General features: G+C 38.0%; 1 protein-coding gene across 1 annotated transcript in view; it reads left to right on the top strand.

The window, feature by feature from the left end:
• Positions 1–22,262, top strand: part of LOC140595961 (uncharacterized) — a 145,733-nt gene that overhangs the window by 118,538 nt on the left and 4,933 nt on the right. Inside the window, exons 33-36 of the mRNA XM_072742460.1 lie at positions 474–606; positions 9,728–10,021; positions 11,386–11,600; positions 13,870–14,098. Of these exons, the coding sequence (XP_072598561.1) occupies positions 474–606; positions 9,728–10,021; positions 11,386–11,600; positions 13,870–14,098 (871 nt within the window). The remainder of the gene's footprint in view (positions 1–473; positions 607–9,727; positions 10,022–11,385; positions 11,601–13,869; positions 14,099–22,262) is intronic.

Raw genomic sequence — 22,262 nt, 5'->3', positions numbered from 1 at the left:
CCTGTTTCTCTTTCTGTTTTGAATGATCTCCTTTGATGTTTTTTGTCTGTATTTTCTTTCCTTCTTGTAGACTGTGGTAGGTGGGTACCAAAATGTAATTTTGTGTCTTTATAAAACATTAATAGATGAGGATGCTTTTCTTCCTCACCATGGATTACTAGCCTCTACTACCTAATAATAGATTAATTTTTATATTCAATGCTGAAAATAGATATTAATAATAACTTACAAGAACTCTTAATATAGTTACCCTGTTAACTCTTTAACTGCCATATGTGTCATAAAAATCTTTTCCATATTTTTTTACTTAGCAATGTAATTTAGTTGGTATTCTCTCAAACAATGAGAGATTGGAACAAATGAGATATCATAATTATAGATTTGTTTATGTGATAGAACATATTATCTATTTAAATAAGTATTAAATATTTCTTCTTAAAGGACCTGACTTACTCATTCTATACCTTCTGCAGGCTTAAGAACCTCTTAAACATGACAGGAAGGATGTTATTAAGTAAATATGAAAATGGAGAGCTTCCTTTCTATGGAGATTTAAAAACCAGTCAAACGGACGCGGATATTCAGATTAATATGCTAAAACAGAAGGTAATTTTTAATTAGTTTTGGGACTCTAAAATCATTGGGAAATAAATCCCTCTGTGCTTTGAGCAGTAAAATACAGATTTTCCTACTAATCTTACATACTTGATATATATTTTTGGTGATAACTTTATTGAGATATAATGAACATACGATGCATATTCAAAGACTACCACAATCCATTTTAGAACATTTTGTCACCGTAAAAATAAACCCTATGCCCTTTAACTGTCACCTCAGGCTAGTTTCCCCCTCCCTATTCTTCTTAGCCATAGGTAGTCACCATTCTAGTCTCTGTCTCTATCGATTTGCTGCTGATTTTGGACAGGTCATCTCAATGGAATCACCAAATATTTGATCCTTTGTGACTGCCTTCTTTGGTTCAGCATGTTTTTAGATTTATTTTGTGCCATGTGTCAGAACTTTGGTTTTTTTTTTTTTTAATTTCTGAATACTATCCACCGTACGGACAGCCCACATTTTATTTATGTATTAATCATTTGGTGGACGTTTGAGCTGTTACACTTTTTGGCTGTTGTTAATAATGCTGTTGTGAATACGCATGTACAAGCTTTTGTGTGAACATTTCACTTCTCTTGGGTATATACTTATAAATGGAATTGTTAGTTCATTTGTTAAAGGACCTTTTTGGTTTAAACATTTTTGATTTAAACCTTTTGAGGAACTGCCAGACTATTTTCCAAACTGGCTGCACCATTTTACATTTATGTCACCAGTGTTTGAGGATTCTCATTTTCCCTGATTCTTGTCAATGTTTGTCATTATCTGTTGTTTTTGTTATAGCTATCCTATTGGGTGTAAAATGACACGTTGTAGGGGTATTTTCATTTGTTTCCAATTTTTATTTGAATTCTCGTTAGTTGACATATCATGTAATATTGGTGTCAGGAGTAGAATTTAGTGATTCCTCACTTAAATACCCAGTGCTCATCAGTACAAGTGCCTTCCTTAATACCCATCACTCATCTAGCCCCCCCTGCCCACCTCGACAGCAACACTTAGTTTATTCTCTATGGTTGATAGTCTCTTATGGTTTCCCTCTCTTTCTCTCCTTTTTTTCCACCTTCCCCTATGTTCATCTGTTGTTGTTTTTTTTCTTAATTCCACATAGGAGTGAAATCATATGGTATTTGTCTTTCTCTGACTTATTTCACTTAGCATAATACACTTGTTCAGTTCCATCTGTCTTGTGGTTTTAATTTGCATATTTCTTAGAACTAGTGATGTTGAGCATCTAACCTTTATATGTGGTCATTATTCATTTCCATATCTTGCTTAAAGAACTAATCATTTCTTTTGCCCATTTTCATATTGGACTATCTTTTCATTATTGTAAGACTTCTATCTATATCCTAACTACAGCCCCCTTATCAGGGATATGATTTTCAAATATTTTATTCATCACCTTGCCTTTTCACTTTTTCCTGATGGTTACATTTGAAGCATAGAAGCTTTTATTTTTTTAGATTTTGATGAAATCCTTAATCTGTTTCTGTCTTTTGATGCCATATTTAAGAAACTGTTGCCAAATGCAATCACCAACATACACACCTGTTTTTTTCTATGAGTTTTATAATTTTAGCTCTTAATATTTCATGTTAAGTTTGTACATACATTGTGAGGTAGAGGTCTAATTTTATTACTTTGTGCATGGATATCCATTTGTCTCAGTACCATTTGTTAAAAAGACTATTCTTATTCCATTTGAGTGTCTCGACACCCTTGTTGAAAATCAATCCACCATAATTTGAGAGTTTGTTTTTAGATCCTCAATTCTAATACATTGACCTATATGACTATCCTTACGCCACTACCAAATCAGATTTTATGAGAATTCTTTCCTAGTCCTCTTGCAAATTACCACTCATTTATATTACAATTATGTAATAAGTCAATGTAGTAGAACCTAACTTTACTCCTGTAGAGACTTATACTTTTTGAAGGAGCCTTTTGCCAGCTTACGCCTTGCTGACTACCTGACACAATGAGAAGCCAGGCTCAAAAAGATAGAGTCCCGTTTCTCTTCTCCAGTAATACCTGTAGTTTCTCACTCAGTGCCTCCCGCATCCATTTCCGTCAAATCTTGGTTGTAGGATCCACTGTCTACTATGTACTTCGTTGTGTTATATTAACTTGTTATAATGCATAGACTCACCCATAGATTTCACCATCTAGGATATAAAGGAATAACTCTGGGTTATCAGCCTTTCTGTTTGGCAGTCTTCCTAATCCATCATCTTAAAGTTCACAATTAGATACTCTTTTGACCTGATTCTTGTGCATACAAGACTGGCGCCGATCCCATTCTTGGCACAGATCGTACATTCTTGGAAAACAGAGTTGCCTGTATCCATCTTCTTTTACTGAAATAGAAAGATGTGCATAGCTGTACTTGGATAGGTCAATACATAATTAATGGAATAAACATTTCATTACATTATGTCAAGAATACACCTGTAAAATATCCTGTTGCATTTAATTGAATTATCAGGGAAGCCCGGGTGCCTCAGTGTTTTAGCACTGCCTTCAGGCCAGGGTGTGATCCTGGAGACCCAGGATTGAGTCCCACATCAAGCTCCTTTCATGGAGCCTGCTTCTCTCGCTGCCTGTGTCTCTGCCTCTGTCTCTCTCTGTGTGTGTGTCTCATGAATGAATAAATTAAAAAATTTTTTAAAATAATCAAATTATCAGAGACAAATAGTAGGCAAGCAATTTGAATCACAAAAAAATTTAAAAGTGATGCTGTATGATATGGAGAAGCATTCTAGTACGATATAAAGATGAGATAGTCTTACTTACCTCCCCTGAAAAATAAGCTTGCAGTAAGATAAAGGAGAAATTATATTTAATTTAAGTGTGCCAAAGGACAATACATTTGTTTTGCTAATGAAAAGATTAGAAATTATTCCATAACGTTCTCCTTATTTCATCACTGTTGAAGGGAGAATGAAGATTCTTGATTTAAAAGCACTCGATGCTGCCTCTTTCTTTCAGAATTGCAGTTAATTGAATTCAGATAAAAGGTTCCGTTTTGCTTATTAAACTTTTACTAGTTGTTCAGCTGTTATACTTCAAATCACATGTCTCTCTGCTTGCCAGTCGTTTTTCTCTCCTAACTTGAGGGGAAATTTAAAAGAGGAGTTCTTGCCTAGTTTTAATAATTTGTAATTGAAGGGATTCTTTAGAAAAATGTCTTAGAGAAAGGAAGATGGTGGCAGGGTAGGAGGAGCCTAGACTCACCTCGTCCCACTAATACAACTAGATACCTATCAACTCATCCTATATACCCCAGAAATCTACCTGAATACTGACAGAACAAAGGTCACAATTAAAGAGAGAGAAGAGGCCACTTCAAAGAAAGTCGGAAGTACAGAGACATAGTTTAGAAGAGAAAGAGATCCTATCTGCAGCAGATGGGAGGGAGTAGTGGTCCCAGCGAAGGGCAGGAGAGAAGAATACCTGGGAATGCACATAGCCACTGGCTTGGAAAAGGAGAGTGGCTGAATTCCTGAGTTCTTGCAACTACGGGGGGCTTAAAGCCTGGAATTTTAAAGGTTATTGGGCTTGGCTGCGGTAGAATCTGTAGGGCACTATACTTGGAGAGAGGCACACAGCATGGAACCAGCTGGCCGGTGCCATTTCCCTCCCCTGGCCCTGTGCACAAACACAGAGCCACCTGTGGGAATCAGTGCCACTCTGACACCAGCTGCCTAACTTGCTTACACCAGCCACCAACCCGTTTGCACTCCAGGGGAACTGCCCTTTTCAGTCATGCTTGCCTCAGTTCCAGCACAGCAAGCCCTTCCCCCAGAAGACCAGTACAAACCCCTGCGGACACCATGTGTCCCGACCAGAGTTTTGCAGGGTCTCAGTTCTAGTGGAGTGTGACAGGTCTCATTTTGCAAGCTAGTTAAAACCTGCTAGATTCAGGCCAAGTACCAAACACTGCCCGCAGCAGATACTGAGAGCCTATCTCTCAGATGACTGGCCTGAGGGATAGAGGAGCCAGAACCCAGTAGCAGAGTGCATGCCGCACACCCTGGAGACCGTCCCTGAAGCACCAGGCCCTGGGCACTACGGGACCATTTTCAGTGGTCCATTACTTTCAGGAACAAGTGACATAACTGGCTTTTCTAACCCAGAGAAACTGTCAGAGACCTAGACAAAATGAGAAGACAGAGGAATTTATCTCAAATGAAAGAACAGGATAATGCCACAGGGCCAGAGATCTAAGTGAGAGAGAGAGAGAAATAACGTGCCTGGTGGAGGATTTAAAGCAGTGACCATAAGGATGTTCAGTGGACTTGAGTAAAGAATGGAAGACATCAGTGAGACCCTTACAACAGAGATAGAAGAGTTAAAAAAGAATCTGAGATGAAGAGTGCAATAAATGAAATTAGAATACAGATCTGGAATATTCTCTGGACTAGATCATACATTAGGCCAGAAAACAGGCCTTAGGAAGTACAAAGATTGAAGTCCTACCATGCACCGTTCCTGACCACAATACTATGAAACTAGAAGTGGACTACAAAAAACCGTCTGAAAAGACCACAAATACATGGAGGTGAAATAACATCGTACTATCAATGTGTGGGCCAACCAGAAAATAAATGAAGAAATTTCAAAATACATGGAAACAAATGAAAATGAAAACACAATTGTCCAAAACCTTTGAGATGCAGCCAAAGTGACTCTAAGAGGGAAGTATATATAGCAATACAGGCCTACCTCAAGAAGCAAAAACAAAATCTCAACACAACCTGACCTTACACCTAAAGAAGCTAGAAAAAAGAACAACAAATGAAATCTAAAGCCAGCAGAAGGAAGGAGATGATAAAAATTAGAGGAAAAATAGGGGTCCTGGGTGGCTGAGTTGGTTAACTGGCCAACTCTTTGATTTTGGCTAAGGTCACGTTCTCAGGGTCCTGGGATTGAGGCCTGCTTCAGCCTCCAACCTCAGTCTACTGGAGGATTCTCTCTCTCCCTTTTCCTTTGCCCCTCCCCCCCGCCCCAATAAATAAATCTTTAAAAAAACATTAGAGTGGAAATAAATGATATAGAAACTAAACACAAATAAAAATAGAACAGATCAACAGTAGCTGGTTCTTTGAAAAATTTAATAAAATTGATAAGGCTCTAGCCATAGTTCTCAAAAAGAAAAGGGAAAGGACCCAAATAAAATCACACATGACAGAGGAGAATAACCAACACTGCAGAAATCCAAACAATTATAAAAGAATATTATGAAAAATATATGTCAACAAATTGGACAACCTAGAAGAAATGGATAAGTTCCTAGAAACATATAAATTACCAAAACTGAAGCAGGAAGGAAGTAGAACAGAACGCTAACCAGCCAAGAAATTGAATCACTCCTCCAAAAACCTGGAACAAACACAAGTCCAGGACCAGATGGCTTCAGAGGCAAATTCTACCAAGCACATAAAGAAAGAGTTAGTATGCGTTCTTCTCAAACTGTCCCAAAAAAACAGAAGAGGAAGGAAAACTTCCAAATTCATTTGATGAGGCCAGCATTACCCTGATACCAAGACCAGATAAAGACACCACAAAGAGAATTACTGGCCAATTTTTAGTGCAAAAATCCTTAACAAAATAGTAGCAAACTGAATAACAATACATTAAGAAAATCACCGCCATGATCAAATGGGATTTATTCCTGGGTTGCACGGGTGATTCAGTATCTGCAAATCAATCAGTGTGATGCACCATATTAATAAAAGAAAGAAGAATCATCATCATTTCCATAGCTGTAGGAAAAGCGTTTGATGAAGTACAATATCCATGCATGATAAAAACCCTCCACAAAGTAGGTTTAAGAGGGAACATACCTCAACATAATAAAGGGAATGTATGAAAAAATGCACAGATAATGTCCTCCTAAATGGGGAAAAAGCAAGAGAAAAGGTTCATGTCTGGTGTTGTTGATGCTGGCTGTTGCCTAGATTTATAGTTAGGGCAGGCAGCCAAAATGCTTACACTGGCACACCTGGACTCTCTTTGTGGCCTGAGCCTCCTCACAACAGGAGGGGCTAAATTCCAAGTAAGCAGGCTGAGATACAGAACAGGGCAGAAGCTGTGTTGCCTTTCGTAGCCTAGCCTTGGAATACACACAACATCACATTGACCGTATTCTGTTCGTTAGTAGCAAGTCACTAAGGTTAGCCCACAGCCTTTTTGTTTTGTTTTGTTTTAGTGGAATACTGGACCACCTATGAACACATGAAGAATGCAATTTTTAGTGTAATTTACCCACCGGCCACAGTGTTCTATATTCCTTTCACATGAAAAATGCACTCACCTCCTCCCAGTACCTGCAACAAATCTCAGTTATCATGGCATCGGGTTCAGGATGGAGTCCAAGATCTTGCCATCTTAATCAGATGCAGCGGGGATAAGGTGCCAGGGTTATGTTGTCTAAATTTTAGTCCCTTGAGAGCAGGTTCTCTCAATAGGAATGAAGACTTGAGAATTAAAGAGAACAGTTCTCTACTATTGAAAACACAACATTCTGGTAACTTGCTAAAGACTCTTCCATTCAGAAAGAAGATGGAAATCACACTAGTCCATAGCAGGTTTGAGATGCAGCCTGATGCATGTGTCCATCTTTCAGTCAGACTCAGTCTGAAACCATGGAAATTCTTCTCCATGGCTCTTTGCTGTCTATCCTCTCTGAGCTCTTGGTTCTGTCCTTCAAGAAATGACCTGTGTTTGCAGCTGTGTTTTCAGCCTGCTGCCTCCCTGTGGGGACTTCTAAGACCCAAAGGCCTATTTTCAGTCTGTGCTATCTAGGTCTCTTTTAGTCCAAGCTCACAAACAGTGTTTTTGATGCTATAATTTTCTTAACTTCTTGAGTTTTTCTGTGAAAATCAGTGGATTGATTTTATGTCAGTAGAAAAGCCACTCTCCTGGGTCTTTTTGAGATAAACTTTTCAACTGGCCCCTCCTGTGAAGCTCATACTCCTAAGATGCTTAAATAAATTTGAGGCATACCTGAAATCCTTCTGAGGCCTTAACAAAAGGTTTTATAATCTTGGCTTCATCCATAGGCCATGTTTTCCCAGATTTGCTCTTGACCCAGAATGCATTTCTTTATTTTAGCATTATTTGACATTTCAGCATACGGAAAGGCTATAAATGTGGAAAAAATATTTGCACCCAGTTAGTCCGGGTCTTTCATACTGCTTAGACCTTGTTTAGTTTATCTTTTGTGTCCCGTTTTACTTTCAAGTGGTTTGTGGCGTGAGTTCCTTTTCCGCTAGTGTCATTTTCTTCACTTGCCTGGAACCTTTGCTGTCAGCCTCTTCAAGGGCCATCAGGTTTCCATTAACAGTCTGTTAGAAGCCCTTTTGGTTTTCATTCTTACTCTCCCCTACATCCTTTCAGTTACTACCTAACTCTCGGTTCAAAGGAGGTTCAGGTTTAAATATTTTAATGGCAGCACCCCACGTTTAATATCAGTACCTGTGGCAGTTATTTATTGCGGCATAATAAACCACCTCAAAACCTAGTTGCTCAAAACAGCATTTATTTGGTTCACAAGTGTTTAGTTTAGGCAAAGCCGAGTAAGGCCAACTCATTTCTTCTTCATTTGGTGTCAGCTGAGATGACTGGAAGCTGGGGACTAGAATCATCTAAAATCATGTTCATGCAAATGTTTGGCTGTTGAGGCTGGCTTTTGGCAAGGACGTTAGCTGGGTCAGTCTCAGCTGCAATGTCTACATGAAGACACACCAGGTGGCCTGGGCTTCCCCATAGCAGCTAGATTCTAAGGGTTAGTTTCCCTAGAAGAAGAATGTCAATGGAAGCTGTATCACATTTTTTAACCTAGCCTTAAAAAATCACACAGCGGTTCTGCCGAATTCTATTCACTGGAAACCAATTACTAAGGTCAGCACATTTTAAGGGGTGGGATTATCATGGGAGAAGTGTCAAAGAATTTATAAAACCACCACATCCACTTACCCTGTCTTATCAGTCATATCCAGAAGAAAGAAGTTCTTCCCAACTCAGCATCACTGAAACCCTGTCAGGTTTTTCGGTGGTGGTTCTTGGTGCTTAGTATGTTCCCTTGTTTTGTGGGAAGTAACAGAGGATTATAAGATAATACTATTCAATTAGGTGGGTTTTTTTTTTGTTGTTGTTGTTCAAAAGCATATGGTTCATCTCACTTATACTGAGACTTGTGGTTTCTTAATCCTGAGAATCATTTCTCCTGGGAATGCAATTCAAATTAATGTAAATCATTTGTAATTCAGAAAAAGGCTTGTGGCTTAGAATGAGTATTTATAGATTCAATAATTAGAGTCTTATTTTCAAAGTCTTCTCTTAGGAAGCATTTATTGGTTAAGACCTACATAAGTCAATATGATATTACTAAAACTTTTTAAAAATTAATGGGAGTATTCATTGGGACACTCGAGTGGCTCAGTGGTTTGCGTATCTGTCTTTGGTTCAGGGCATGATCCTAGGGCCTTGGGATCGAGTCCTTCATTGGGCTCCCTGTGGAGCTTGTCCCTCTGCCTATATCTCTGCCTCTCTCTATGTGTCTCATGAATAAATAGTTTTTAAAAATTATGGTGTGTTAGGATGGGGGAAGGGGCCAGAGACTTTCTTTTCTTTTTTAAAATTTTATTTGAATTCAATTTGCCTATGTAAGAGACTTTATACTAAGAGGTGACTTACAGTTATTTTATGGAGGAAAGATCTGAAGCAGTCATACAAAAATGAAAGCATAAAATGAAGTACAAATGTTGTATGGCAAAGACAATGGTAGCAGAGATCTTTTTTTAGTAACTCCTAGTGGTTTTAACTTTGTTCTTAATTTTCTAAGTGCTTCAGGGTTCCACATTCTAAGACTACTACAATATAGATTATATTTTATTGCAAATGAATTTATTTTAAAATGGGAGCACCTGGCTGACTCAGTCAGTAGAGCATATGACTCTTGATCTTGATGGTATGAATTCGAGCCTATGGTTCAGTGCAGAGACTTAAACATAAAATGTTTTTTAAAATGTTGGTTATAGTTTTGAGTTAAACTAATTTCATTCCATTTCCAAACTGTATTGTTCTATTCATGCAGATTGGTGATCTTAGAGCAAGATTGGAAACTGAATCTTCAAGATGTCTACACCTGGATGCAAAAAATCAAGTTCTTCAACAGGAGTTATTATCTATGATGGCAACAGAGAGGGAATGTGAGAAACTAAAACAGATTAAAAAGAACTTGGAAGAAAAAGTAGTAAACCTCAGAAGTCATGCAGAAGTCAATGTGGTAGAAGGCATTCAAGTAGAAAAGTATTATAAGTGGGAGATTGACCAGAGAGCAAGATTGATTGTAGAAGAAAGATTAAAAGAAGTCAATCTATTTTTACAGGTTAGTTTACTGATCTGTGATATGCTTTCATTTATTTCATTACAAATTACACTTTGGTTATATGCATTGTGTATGTTTCCTCTGCTTCCTTTACAGCAATCTGTTTGGTATATTTCTGGAGGCATTCGTTCCTCCCTGTAAAGATTTCAGTTTTCATCATTATTCTCACTAAATTGATCTTTCAAAGTGATTCTCAGGAGAGAATCATTTTTATTTTTATGACCAGTATGTATGAAACAAGACTATTTTTCTAAGATTTTATTTATGTATTCAGGAGATACACATAGAGAGGGAGAGAGAAGCAGAGACGCAGGCAGAGGGAGGAGCAGGCTCCATGCAGGGAGCCTGATGTGGGACTTGATCCCGGGACTCCAGGATCACACCTTGGGCCGCAGGCAGGTGGTAAACTGCTGAGCCACCCAGGGATCCCCTGAAACAAGACTATTAAGAGGAAAAGAAAAAATTGTGATTTAAAACTTTTACCCTGGGGAAAAAAATAAAATAAAATATAACTTTTACCATGGGGATTCCTGGGTGGCCCAGTGGTTTTAGCACCTGCCTTTGGCCCAGGGCGTGATCCTGGAGTCCCAGGATCGAGTCCCACATTGGGCTCCCAGTGTGGAGCCTCCTTCTTCTCTGCCCGTGTCTCTGCCTCTCTCTCTCTCTCTCTCTCTCTCTCTCTCTGGCTCTCATGAATAAATAAAATAAACTCTTTAAAAATAAATGAATTAAAAAAAAATAAAACTTTTACCATGGAGTATCTGGGTGGCTCAGTTGGTTAAGCAGCAGACTGTTGATCTCAGCTCAGGTCTTGGTCTCAGGTTTGTGAAATCAAGCCCTGCATTGGGCTCCATGTTCCATTCCTGGGGTATTCTTCCTTTTTGAAGATTTCATTTATTTATTTATTTCCTTATTTATTTATTGAACATGAGCAGGGGGATTGGCAGAGGGAGAGAGAGAGAGAGAGACCGAGAGACAGAGAGAGAGAATGAATCCTGGGTAGACTCTATACTGGGTGCGACACAGGGCTTGGCCTCAGGACTTCTGACTGAGAACATGCTCTGAGCAGAAATCAAGAAGCGGGTTATTCTCAAGTTGTATTATGCACTTTTTAAAATTTTTAATTGATTCTCTTGTTCTTTGAAGTATCAGATTGCATGAGTACTAATATAAGAATGATTAAACTTTATTTTTATCATTCAGATTTAATTCAGGTGACATTGGTGATAAATATTTTACACTTCAGCTTTTTTTACACATTTAGAATTGCTCTCTGAATCATTGACTCCCAACTAAAGGAAAGAAATATACTATAATTACTCAAGTTTTAGCTGTTTTAAAACTGTGCTTTTAATTTGCTTTAGAGACGAGCAGCATCTCAAGAAAACTTAGAGCAGTTAAGAGCAAGTCATGATGCTTCAATAAGAAGTCAACTGGCACTCAGAATTGAAGAGCTGGAATCTGAACTTCAATCCAAAATAAGAAATTCTCAGGAACTTAAAATAGAATTGGAAAAGTACAGGCAACTCTACCTAGAAGAATCAGAAATGCGAATGTCATTGACAAAAAAATTGAGCAAGTAAGTTAAAACAGAATCAATGAAAATAGATTTAGTTTATTGATTTGCCTCTAAAGCATAATTTTTATGGAGATGGGTTCATGAGATTAGTAGGAAGTGAAAGCCAACTGGATAGTATAATTTTGAAAAATAACTTTTGTAAATAAACTTACCATTTTATGTTCATCCAGGATAGTTTGCCTCTCTCCTCTTTTTTTGGGGGGGGGGGTGGTTTATATGATTTTACTTTTTCCCGTTAATATTTTCAGTTACTCTATCTTGTTGTCTTTACAAACTAATTGTTTAAAACTTTATAATTTAGACAGCATATTAGTTTTTTAAAGTTGATATATTTTATTTAACACAATATATCAAAAAATATCCTTTCAACTTGTGATCAATATAAAATTATTACTGAGATATTTCATATTTTTTTTCATTCGAAGTCTTAAAAATCCAGCATGTATTTTACAATTATGGTATATTTCAATTGGAACACTAAATTTGCATTGGGAATACGTGTCTATATTTAAACTTCATAAAATTTATAGTGGAAAAAGCAAATTCACATATCTGCATCTTTACAACCCTACTTAAAAGTTGTTTTTTTTAAAATTTTTTGGGGGGAGTTCAATTTGCCAACATGCTGCATAACAATTTGCCAACATATTGCATAACAACCAGTGCTCATCCAGCCCAAGTGCCCCCCTCAGTGCCCATCACCCAGTCACCCCACCCCCCTGCCCACCTCCCTTTCCACCATCCCTTGTTTGTTTCCCAGAGTCAGGTGTGTCTCGTGTTTTGTCACTGTCACTGATATTTTCACTCATTTTCTCTCCTTTCCCTTTATTCCCTTTCACTAATTTTTATGTTCCCTAAATGAATGAGACCATATAATGTTTGTCCTTTTCCGATTGATTTATTTCACTCAGCATAATACCCTCCAGTTCCATCCACGTCGAAGCAAGTAGTGGGTATTTAGACAGCATGTTACTGTAAAGTTTTTTGTCAGAATTACCCTAAATAGAAATATTAATGAGTTCATTTTTGCAAGATTACACCTTTAACCCAAAAGATCAAGTGCCAATTCTATACATCCTGGCAGGTTGGTAAATTAACTTTCTCGATTGTGTCTTTAGTATTATCACTAGAGAGCCTGAGGGTGGGGGAAACCTTTGTAGGTTTTCTACTTTATATGAAAGTATGCCTGTGAAATAGAGAAAGATTCACATTGGGGTGAAAGGCAGTATAAATCCCAACGTGGCTAAAAATAGCATCATGGTGGGCATGAGGAGGTGTGTGGAAGACAAAAGGGCAGATTCTACTTCCAGGGCCTTGGTAAGTGTGTTATCAGCTAATTGCCTCTGGAGCTGTTTCAGTCCTTCTGATCACTGCTCTGCCATCTACCTGGCCCCTAGAGGTTGTTGGTCTGAGGTATTCCTCGGTGCGAAACCCTCAATTTCTCTGAGGCAATGAGTAAAATGTACAAGAGTGGTGAAAGCACATCCTTGAAAATGTCTTTGAGGGATGGTTTATTTTTATGTTCTGAACTGGTTTACTAAATGCAAATATGTGTAATGGCATTCTCCAGAATCTTGTAATTGCAGCCATTCCAGAAGGTAGCAAGTATTATCTGTCAATCCATGTACATCAGTGTCAGCCATTTCTTTCCCTCCCCTAATTTGTTAGTTAGTTATCCCTGGAATCATATATACTCCTTTGGAATAATTTTATTTATTTATTTATTTTATGATAGTCACAGAGAAAGAGAGGCAGAGACAGAAGCAGGCAGAGGGAGAAGCAGGCTCCATGCACCGGGAGCCCGATGTGGGATTCGATCCCGGGTCTCCAGGATCGCGCCCTGGGCCAAAGGCAGGCGCCAAACCGCTGCGCCACCCAGGGATCCCATAATGAAGCGTTCTTTTTTTTTTTTTTTTTCAATTTTTCTTTATTTATGATAGTCAGAGAGAGGGAGAGAGAGAGAGGCAGAGGAAGAAGCAGGCTGCATGCACTGGGAGCCCGACATGGGATTCGATCCCAGGTCTCCAGGATTGCGCCCTGGGCCAAAGGCAGGCACTAAACTGCTGCGCCACCCAGGGATCCCTCTTTGGAATAATTTTAAACCTATAAGTATATATAGTAGCTCTGCTCTGTCACGTTTTCAGTGTTAAAACACTGTTTACTGGCACATTCTGTTTGATATTATGGAAACTTAAAAAAATGCAGGTCATGCAGGAATGATTTGGGTAGAAATGAAATGCTAAGCACCTGTGTTGCATAATCTTCACAGGACTAATGAGAGGCTGGAAGGTACCACTACCAAATATCTGGTGGAGAGACAGCAGAACAGACCTTTCCACAGCACTCCTACTATGGGACCAGTCTTGGAAGGGCCTTATGTTGGAAATTTGACTAGTAGTTTACTGCTGGATAGAAATGTTACTCCAAGAGAAAATGTAATGATTCCTACCTCAAGGCCGCAGACTTCAGTTCGCAGCATTGAAACTCACTTGATCAAGGTTAGTTATATTATCTTTCTTCTCTTGAGTTTCAGATTTCCAATAAAATTTTTGTTTTTAATTTGGTCAAATTCTGAGTTAACTGAATAATACTCATTAAGTAAAAGTTATACTGCTTTGTGCTAATAAGGAAATGGGACAGAAATTTTATGGTATTTTTTTAAAGCTCCTGGAGCGCTTATTGTCAAGAGATACCTATTATTACCTTTATTCAATAAATACAACTAAACTGTCACATTTTATCTTCTTATTTTTTAAAATTTTATGTATCTGAGAGAGAAGAGAGTGTGCCCATTAGTGGGGAGAGAGGCAGAGAGAGGGGGAGAATCTCCAGCAGGCTCCCCACTGAGTGTGGAGCCTGACTCAGGGCTTGATCCCATGACTCCGAGATGATGATCTGAGCTGGAATCAAGAGTTGGATGCTTAACCAACTGAGTTACCAAGGCACCCCCAAACAGACCCATTTCCTTGAAAAGCTATGTTAAATTGGATTTTGGAAAGTAAATATTATTACCTACGAACCCAAAATACACTTAGATGCTTTGACTTATTCTCTGATTAGCAATAGTTTATAATATGTTTAAAGTTTGCTGTAACCCAATTTTCCACCCCTATGCATAAGTGAATGATTAGAATCCAAACGCTTCACCATGTAGGGATATTTATTATTTTAACGATGCCACGGTAAGTCCTTTTTATGAATTAAATAAACTTGTAACACTAAATTGATAGTTCTATGTTTTGGTGGCACCTGTGTGACTCAGTGGTTTAGCATGTATCTGCCTTTGGCTCAGGTCATGATCCAGGGGTCCTGGGATTGAGTCGCGCAACAGGATCCCAATAGGGAGCCTGCTTCTCCCTCTGCCTATGTCTGTGCTTCTCTCTCTGTACTTTTTATGAATAAATAAATAAAACAGTTTTAAAAAAGTTGTAAGTTTTGGCATTTTCTTACATAACAGCACATCCCTAATTGCTTTCTTATAACACTTTTTTTAACTTATATTACTTCTATTTCAATTTTTATAAAATGGCTTGCTGAGCAACTGTAGAGATTTTCTAAATAAGTCAAGGAAATGTTTGATTCTTTTTTTTTAGAGATAGAGAGAGAGAGAGACAGAGAGAGAGAGAGAAAATGAAGGAAAGCAAGCAGGTGGTAAAGGGCAATGGGAAAGAGAGAAGAGAGACTATTGGGCAGGCTCCGTGCTCAGAGTGGAGCCGGATCTCATGACCCTAAGATCATGACCTGGGCCAAAATCAAGATTCTGACACTTAACTGACTGAGCCACCCAGGCACCCCACAAATAATTGGATATTTCAAATGAAATTCACATATATTTACCTTGATGCCATCACTTGAATGATTGATGACTAAGATGGCAGTGATAGGGAGCCTTTAATAACAACTCATTTCCATTGTGTATCATTGTTGTTAACATACCCATTTCAATCAATGCACATAGGCTTATGATTTTGATAGTATACTCATGGTTTTATTAATGTAGAAAAATGTAGCATAGACTCATGTTAAATGAAGCCTTAGTCTTGTTCTTTCATTCAACTTCCTTGTTTTCTTGCTCTATTCTCTTCTGATTCGATGACTTTTAGTATTATGTTTGGATGCTTTTCTTCCTTTTGTGTATCCGTTATAAATATTTGGTTTGTGATTACCATGAAGTTCATATATAACATCCTGTGTATGTATAGCAATCTCTTTTAAGTTGATGGTTACTTCAGTTCAAACAGACTTTAAAAACACTGCATTTTTACACCCTGCCTTGTTTTATAAATTTGATGTCATAGTTTACACCTTTGTATTTTGTGTATCCCTTAACTAGTTACTGTAGATCTAATTGATATTATTCCTTTTGTATTGTAACCCTCATACTGGCTTTATAAAAATGATTGGTCTATTACCTTTACAGTATGTTTGCTTTTACGATAAAACTGTCTCATTATTTTCTTATTTCTAGTTATGGTCTTTCTTTCGTTCTTTCTTTCTTTCTTTCTTTCTTTCTTTCTTTCTTTCTTTGAGAAGCAGAGTGAGTGAGAACCAAAGTGAAGGGGAGGGAGGGGCAGAGGGAGAGGGAGAAGCAGGCTCCTCTCTGAGCAGGGAACAAACAGGGAGTCCCTTGCAGAGCTTGATCCCAGGGTCCTGGGAGACTGTTCACTGACAGCCATCCAGGTACCCTGGCCTTTTCTGATTAAAGAAGTCCTTTTAGCATCTCTTATAAGACCTATTTAGTGGTGATGAACTTCTTTAAGTTTTGTGTGGGAAACTCTTTATCTTTCTTTCAGTTCTGAATTATAAACCTGCCAAAAATATCCTAGGTTTTTTCCTCTTAGCACTTGGAAAATATCATGCCATAATTTCTTTTCTTTTTTTTGAACTTTCTTTTTATATAATAAATTTATTTTTTATTGGTGTTCAATTTGCCAACATACAGAATAACACCCAGTGCTCATCCCGTCAAGTGCACCCCTCAGTGCCCGTCACCCATTCACCCCCATCCCCTGCCCTCCTCCCCTTCCACCACCCCTAGGTCATTTCCCGGGGGTAGGAGTCTTCACGTTCTGTCTCCCTTTCTGATATTTCCTACCCATTTCTTCTCCCTTCCCTTCTATTCCCTTTCACTATTATTTATATTCCCCAAATGAATGAGACCATATAATGTTTGTCCTTCTCTGATTTTAATTGGAGTTCAATTTGCCAACATTTAGCATAACACCCAGTGCTCATCCCAAGTGCCCCGCTCAGTGCCTATCACCCAGTCACCCCAACCCTCCGCCCACCTCCCCTTACACTACACCTTGTTCATTTCCCAGAGTTAGGTGTCTCTCATGTTTTGTCACCCTCACCGATATTTTCACTCATTTTCTCTCCTTTCCCTTTATTCCCTTTCACTAAATTTTATATTCCCCAATTGAATGAGACCATTATAATGTTTGTCCTTCTCCGATGGACTTATTTCACTCAGCACAAGACCCTTGAGGTCCCTCCATGTCAAAGCAAATGGTGGGTATTTGTCGTTTCTAATGGCTGAGTAATATTCCAATGTATACATAGACCACATCTTCTTTATCCATTCATCTTTCGATGGACACCGAGGCTCCTTCCACAGTTTGGCTATTGTGGACATTGCTGCTATAAACATCAGGGTGCAGGTGTCCTGCCGTTTCACTGCATCTGTATCTTTGAGGTAAATCCCCAGCAGTGCAATTGCTGGGTGGTAGGGCAGGTCTATTTTTAACTCTTTGAGGAACCTCCACACAGTTTTCCAGAGTGCATGCCACAATTTCGGCTGAAAAATCCACTGATATCCCTGTAGTGGTTCACTTTGATATAACTAATTGCTTTTCTTTTCTTTTCTTTTCTTTTTTTTTCTGCTTTTAAGATTCTCCTTTTCTCTTTCAATTTTGACTTGTTATGTGTCTTGGTGTGAAACTCTTTGGGTTCCTTTTATTTGGGACTGGCAATGCTTCCTGGGCCTGGAGGTCTGTTTTCTTCCCCAGGTTAGGGAAGTTTTTAGGTATTCTTTCTTCAAATAAGGTCTTCACCCTTTTCTCTCTTCTTTTTCTAATGTGAGTTTTATTACACTTGATGCTGTTCCAGAGGTCCCTGTATCTTTATTTTTCCAATTCTTTCTTCTTTTTGCTTTTCAGCTTGGATGATTTTTACTACCCTTTCTTGCAGATTGCTGATCTGTTCTTCACATCTTTTAATCTGCTGTCGATTGTGTCTGGTGTATTTTTCATTTCAGTTATTGTATTCTGCAGCCCTAATTGGTTCTTTTGTATGTTCTCTTTGTTGAAGTTCTCACTGAATCCGTCCATTCTTCCACGTTTGCTGAGCATCTCTGTGACCATTACTTTGAACTCTTTATCAGGCTGACTCCTTATCTCTGTTTCATTTCGTTATTTTTCTGAGGCTCTGTCTCATGGCCTTGTTCTTTCTTTTGGAACATACTCCTCTGTCTCCTTGTTTTGTGTGACTTTCTCTGTTTGTTTCTAAAATTGTTCTTTCCAACTTTTCCCTCTTCAAAATATGTTGCTTTGAACAATGAATGTTAGTTATAAAGTCAAGCAAGAAGAAATATTTTTCAAAGTATTGTCTGGTCATTTCTCTCATTGGAGGTGTGGTGGGGTAGGTGGCAGATGACAGTGCTCTTCTTTTTCTGAGTTCAGAGCACAGGAGTCAGGCAGATGGAGTTAAACTTAGTAGGTTTGTTACTAATACATGCTAACGGATCGGAGGATGTGGTTTGGGTGGGTATGTAGGCACAGTGGGCTTCCCAGTTCTTTATCCCAAATTAGGCACTTCCCCACACAGTTGTAAATGGAGGAAACAAATGTTTGATGCCCATCCCACGAAGATGAGAGCGGACCTGAATTCATGTTACCATGGGTGAGCACATCTTTTCAAAAAAGAGATTTGGAATCTCATAAGCACTGCCTAGTGCCTTCTCCCCAATTCACTCATGAGGTAAATCTCCCTTCCTGCTGGGAGGGAGGTAGAGATAAATCCACTTGTGGGTAATGATGGTTTACCTCTAATTTCTGGCTGGATTTAAATTAAAGTTAGTCCTGCCTTTTGTACATACCAACTCTCCTAATGATGAGAGGTTGGACAGAGCATAGTAGGTGGTAAAGAGAAATCTGTTTTGTGTTTAATAATCCACAACATAGATAACTCATTTGTTGATTGATTTTGGTAAACCAAGTTTTATCTGGAGGAAAAGAATAATTCTTTCCAGGAAGAGTTTCCTCCATTTCAGCCTTTTTGGTTCAACTAAAGATTTTCTCCTTCAAATTCCGTGTCTTGTGGTTTAAAAAATTTGTGCTTATAAATGCAGTCTATTAACTGTTCCTAATAGGAGTAAAGATCATTTCCATTGCTGTTTTTTACTCATAAAGCATTACAATTTGTAATTTAAATTACACTTTAGACTTTAAAATTTATAATTTAATTAGAAAGCTGTTTTGTGCCTCATGCCTAGTCGTTATTGAGCCACATGACAAACTTTTATGTGTTCATTTTCAGTCAGTTATAGTTAAAAATGTAGGTATTTTTCCTGAAGATGATGAAGTAACTGGCATAAAAACTCTCAGCTCAGGAGGACCTAAAGCACATTCCTGGCCTGCAACTCTTTGGTCTTTTGACCTGAGGCAAACTGCCATCTTTCTGAGGCCTTCTTGTCTCTTATGTAAAAGTAGGGACTTTGACTAACTTAGTGACTTTGATACCTTGTGGAAAAAAATATTTTTTTCAAAGAATGGAACTTCATTTGTTTTTGTTTTGTTTTGTTTTGTTTTGTTTGTTTCTGTTTTTGCATTAAACTGTATTATACAGAACCGAGACAAGTGGAGCTGTGTAGCTAAAAGAGAGAGGAGACTACAGCTGTAGACTTTTGTCCCTCAATCCTACAGTATCCCCAATGGATCCTTAGATTGGTAGTTTGGAAACAAACTGTTTTGAGAAAATCCTTCTAATTAATGAGTCTTCGAATTAAAATTTGCTGATACGTTGTTTTTATGTGTATAATTTTCTTACCCTCCTATGTTTTTGATAAATGGAAAAGTATAAATACAATTGCAAATATGTTCTCTTTATTAATGGATTGCAAGCTCTTTCTACCATCTAACTCAGTTCTCACCTGGAAATAAACCAGGGTCACAGAAGCAAGTATTTAGGAAAAGACATTTGGGGAAAAGATAATTACATTACGTTGATCGTTCCTTAAGGAAATGAAGGCAGGCACTTAAGTGACTGGGCCACCTAGGCTCCACTTAGTACCGTATTTAGACCCTATTTTGGGAATTCAATGAGAGGATACCTTTTATAAGAAATAAGAGCGTTCTAGATGGGAATATTTGTAATGCACATTTGATCCTTGACCAACATGGAATTGAAGCTGCAGGTCTAGTTTGCCTACACATGGACTTTCTTGGCTGTTGTGTTGTACTGTATTTTCTCTTATCTTTTTCTCAATAACCTTTTTTTTCTCTAGCTTACTTTATTTTAAGAATATATTATATAACACATGTAATGTACAAACCATGTGTTAATGGACTGTGTTATTGGTAAGGCTTCCCATCGCCAGTAGGCTATTAGTCATTAAATTTTGGGAGAATCAGAAATTATACAGTTTTGGCTGCACGGTTTAAGTGCACCTAACCACTGTGTTGCTCAAAGGTCAACTGTAGTTTGAAATATTCCCAAATATTCCATAATTAAGCAGATTATGATAAGTATAGTGTTTCAAAAATTGGTCCTAATTCATAGAAAGGAAACAAAGTTACAGTAAAAATTTCTTTTCCTTGTTTCTAATTCTAGAAACTTATCAATGTGAAACTAAGTTGGAAAACTGGTGCTAGCTTATATTTTTTCCTTTCCTGAAGCAGATTTTCTGAAATCTCTGTGTTCGCATGAAAAGAAGTACATCAGTCATCATATAGATAACAAAATATTTTTACTCAGTATTGCCAGCAGAATTTCCACATAACTTTTTGTAGTCCCACTTCCATTGTTTTATGTATTTAAGAGTCTGTGCTGAAAAATAGAGCATACAACATACCTTAAGATTTTGTTTTTCTAAAAGTGGAAAGTGGAAAGCTCATTCGGTGGAATAATTTATTAAACAACTGATTAAACTCTCATAAAGGGCACTTTTTCTGAAAATCACAAAGTATTTAAGTGTAAAATGACTCTTGTTACACTTTTTGTAACAGTAAGATCAAACAGGATCCTTCAGAAGTTATGTATATTCTTTTATTTGACATTCTTAGCTCCATTGGTTTCTATACTATTTTTATTTAAATTCAATTAATTAGCTTATAATGTTATGATATATATATATATATATATATATATATATATATATATTATATCATGCCCTGAGCCAAAGGCCTACTCTCAGCCACTGAGCCACCCAAAGGTCCAAAAATTTCATTATTTATTGGCTGAGTAATATTCTGTTCTCATTCTCCCTCCCTCTCTCTCTCTAATAAATAAATATGATTATTTATTTATTTATTTATTTATTTATTTATATCTACATCACATCTTCTTTATGCTTTATGGGATGTTTCAAAGAACATCCATAACTCTCAGCTTGGCTATTACTGGTATATACATATGGGTGCAGGTGCCCCTCTGGATCCCGACCAAAGTGATCTTTGGGATTCATAACTTCTAGCGCAATTGCTGGGTGTTACATAGGTAGCTCCTTTTTCAACTTTTTGAGGAGCCTCTTTTACTGATTTCCAGAGTGGCTGCACCAGGTTGCATTCCCACCAACATCATAAGAGGATTCCCCCTTTCTCTGCATTCCCGCCAAAATCTGTCATTTCCATTATGAAAGGCATGAGGGGGAAACTCACCGTGGTTTTGATTTGTATTTCTCTGGGGCCAACTGATATTGAGCATGTTTTCATGTGTCTGTTGGCCATATGTAGGTGTAAGGTTAGGTTGTGTACTTAGGAACTTTCTCGTTTCTTGAGAAAGGCTTGTATTGCTATATACTTCCCTCTTAGGATGACCTTTATTGCATCCCAGATGTTTTGAGCAGTTGTGTTTCCATTTTCGTTCCTTTCTATGAGGTCTTTAAAACCGTGCTTTAATTCCCTGGCTTCTTTAACCTCCGTGTATTTGAATTCTTTCCAAATTTCCTCTTGTGATCAAGTTCTAGTTTCAAAGCATTGTGGTCTGAAAGTATGCAGGGAATGATCCCAATCTTTTGGTATCAGTTGAGACCTCATTTATGACCCAGTACGTGATCTAGTGTGGAACACGTTCCATGTGCACCCGAGAAGAATGTGTATTCTGTTGCTGTAGAATGGAATGCTCTGAAGTTATCTGTGAAGTCCATTTTGTGCAGTGTGTCATTCAAAGCCCTTGTGCCCTTGTGGATCTTCTGCTTAGAGGATCTGGCCGTTACAGTGAGTGGTGTGTTAAAGTGCCTACTATTATTGTATGACTATCAATGTGTTCCTTTAATTTTGTTATTAATTGGTTCCTAAGGGAGGCCTGGGTGGCTCAGTCGGTTAAGCCCTTGCCTTTGGTCAGGTCATGTTCAGGGTCCTGGGATCAAGCCCTCATCAGGCTCCCTGTTGAGTGCGGAGTCTGCTTTTCCCTCTCCTGCTTCCCATGCTTCTGTTCTCTCTCTAT

The sequence above is a fragment of the Vulpes vulpes genome, chromosome 2, assembly GCF_048418805.1.
Source record: "Vulpes vulpes isolate BD-2025 chromosome 2, VulVul3, whole genome shotgun sequence".
Classification (NCBI taxonomy): Eukaryota; Metazoa; Chordata; class Mammalia; order Carnivora; family Canidae; genus Vulpes; species Vulpes vulpes.
This window is presented reverse-complemented; position numbering and strand designations above follow the sequence as displayed.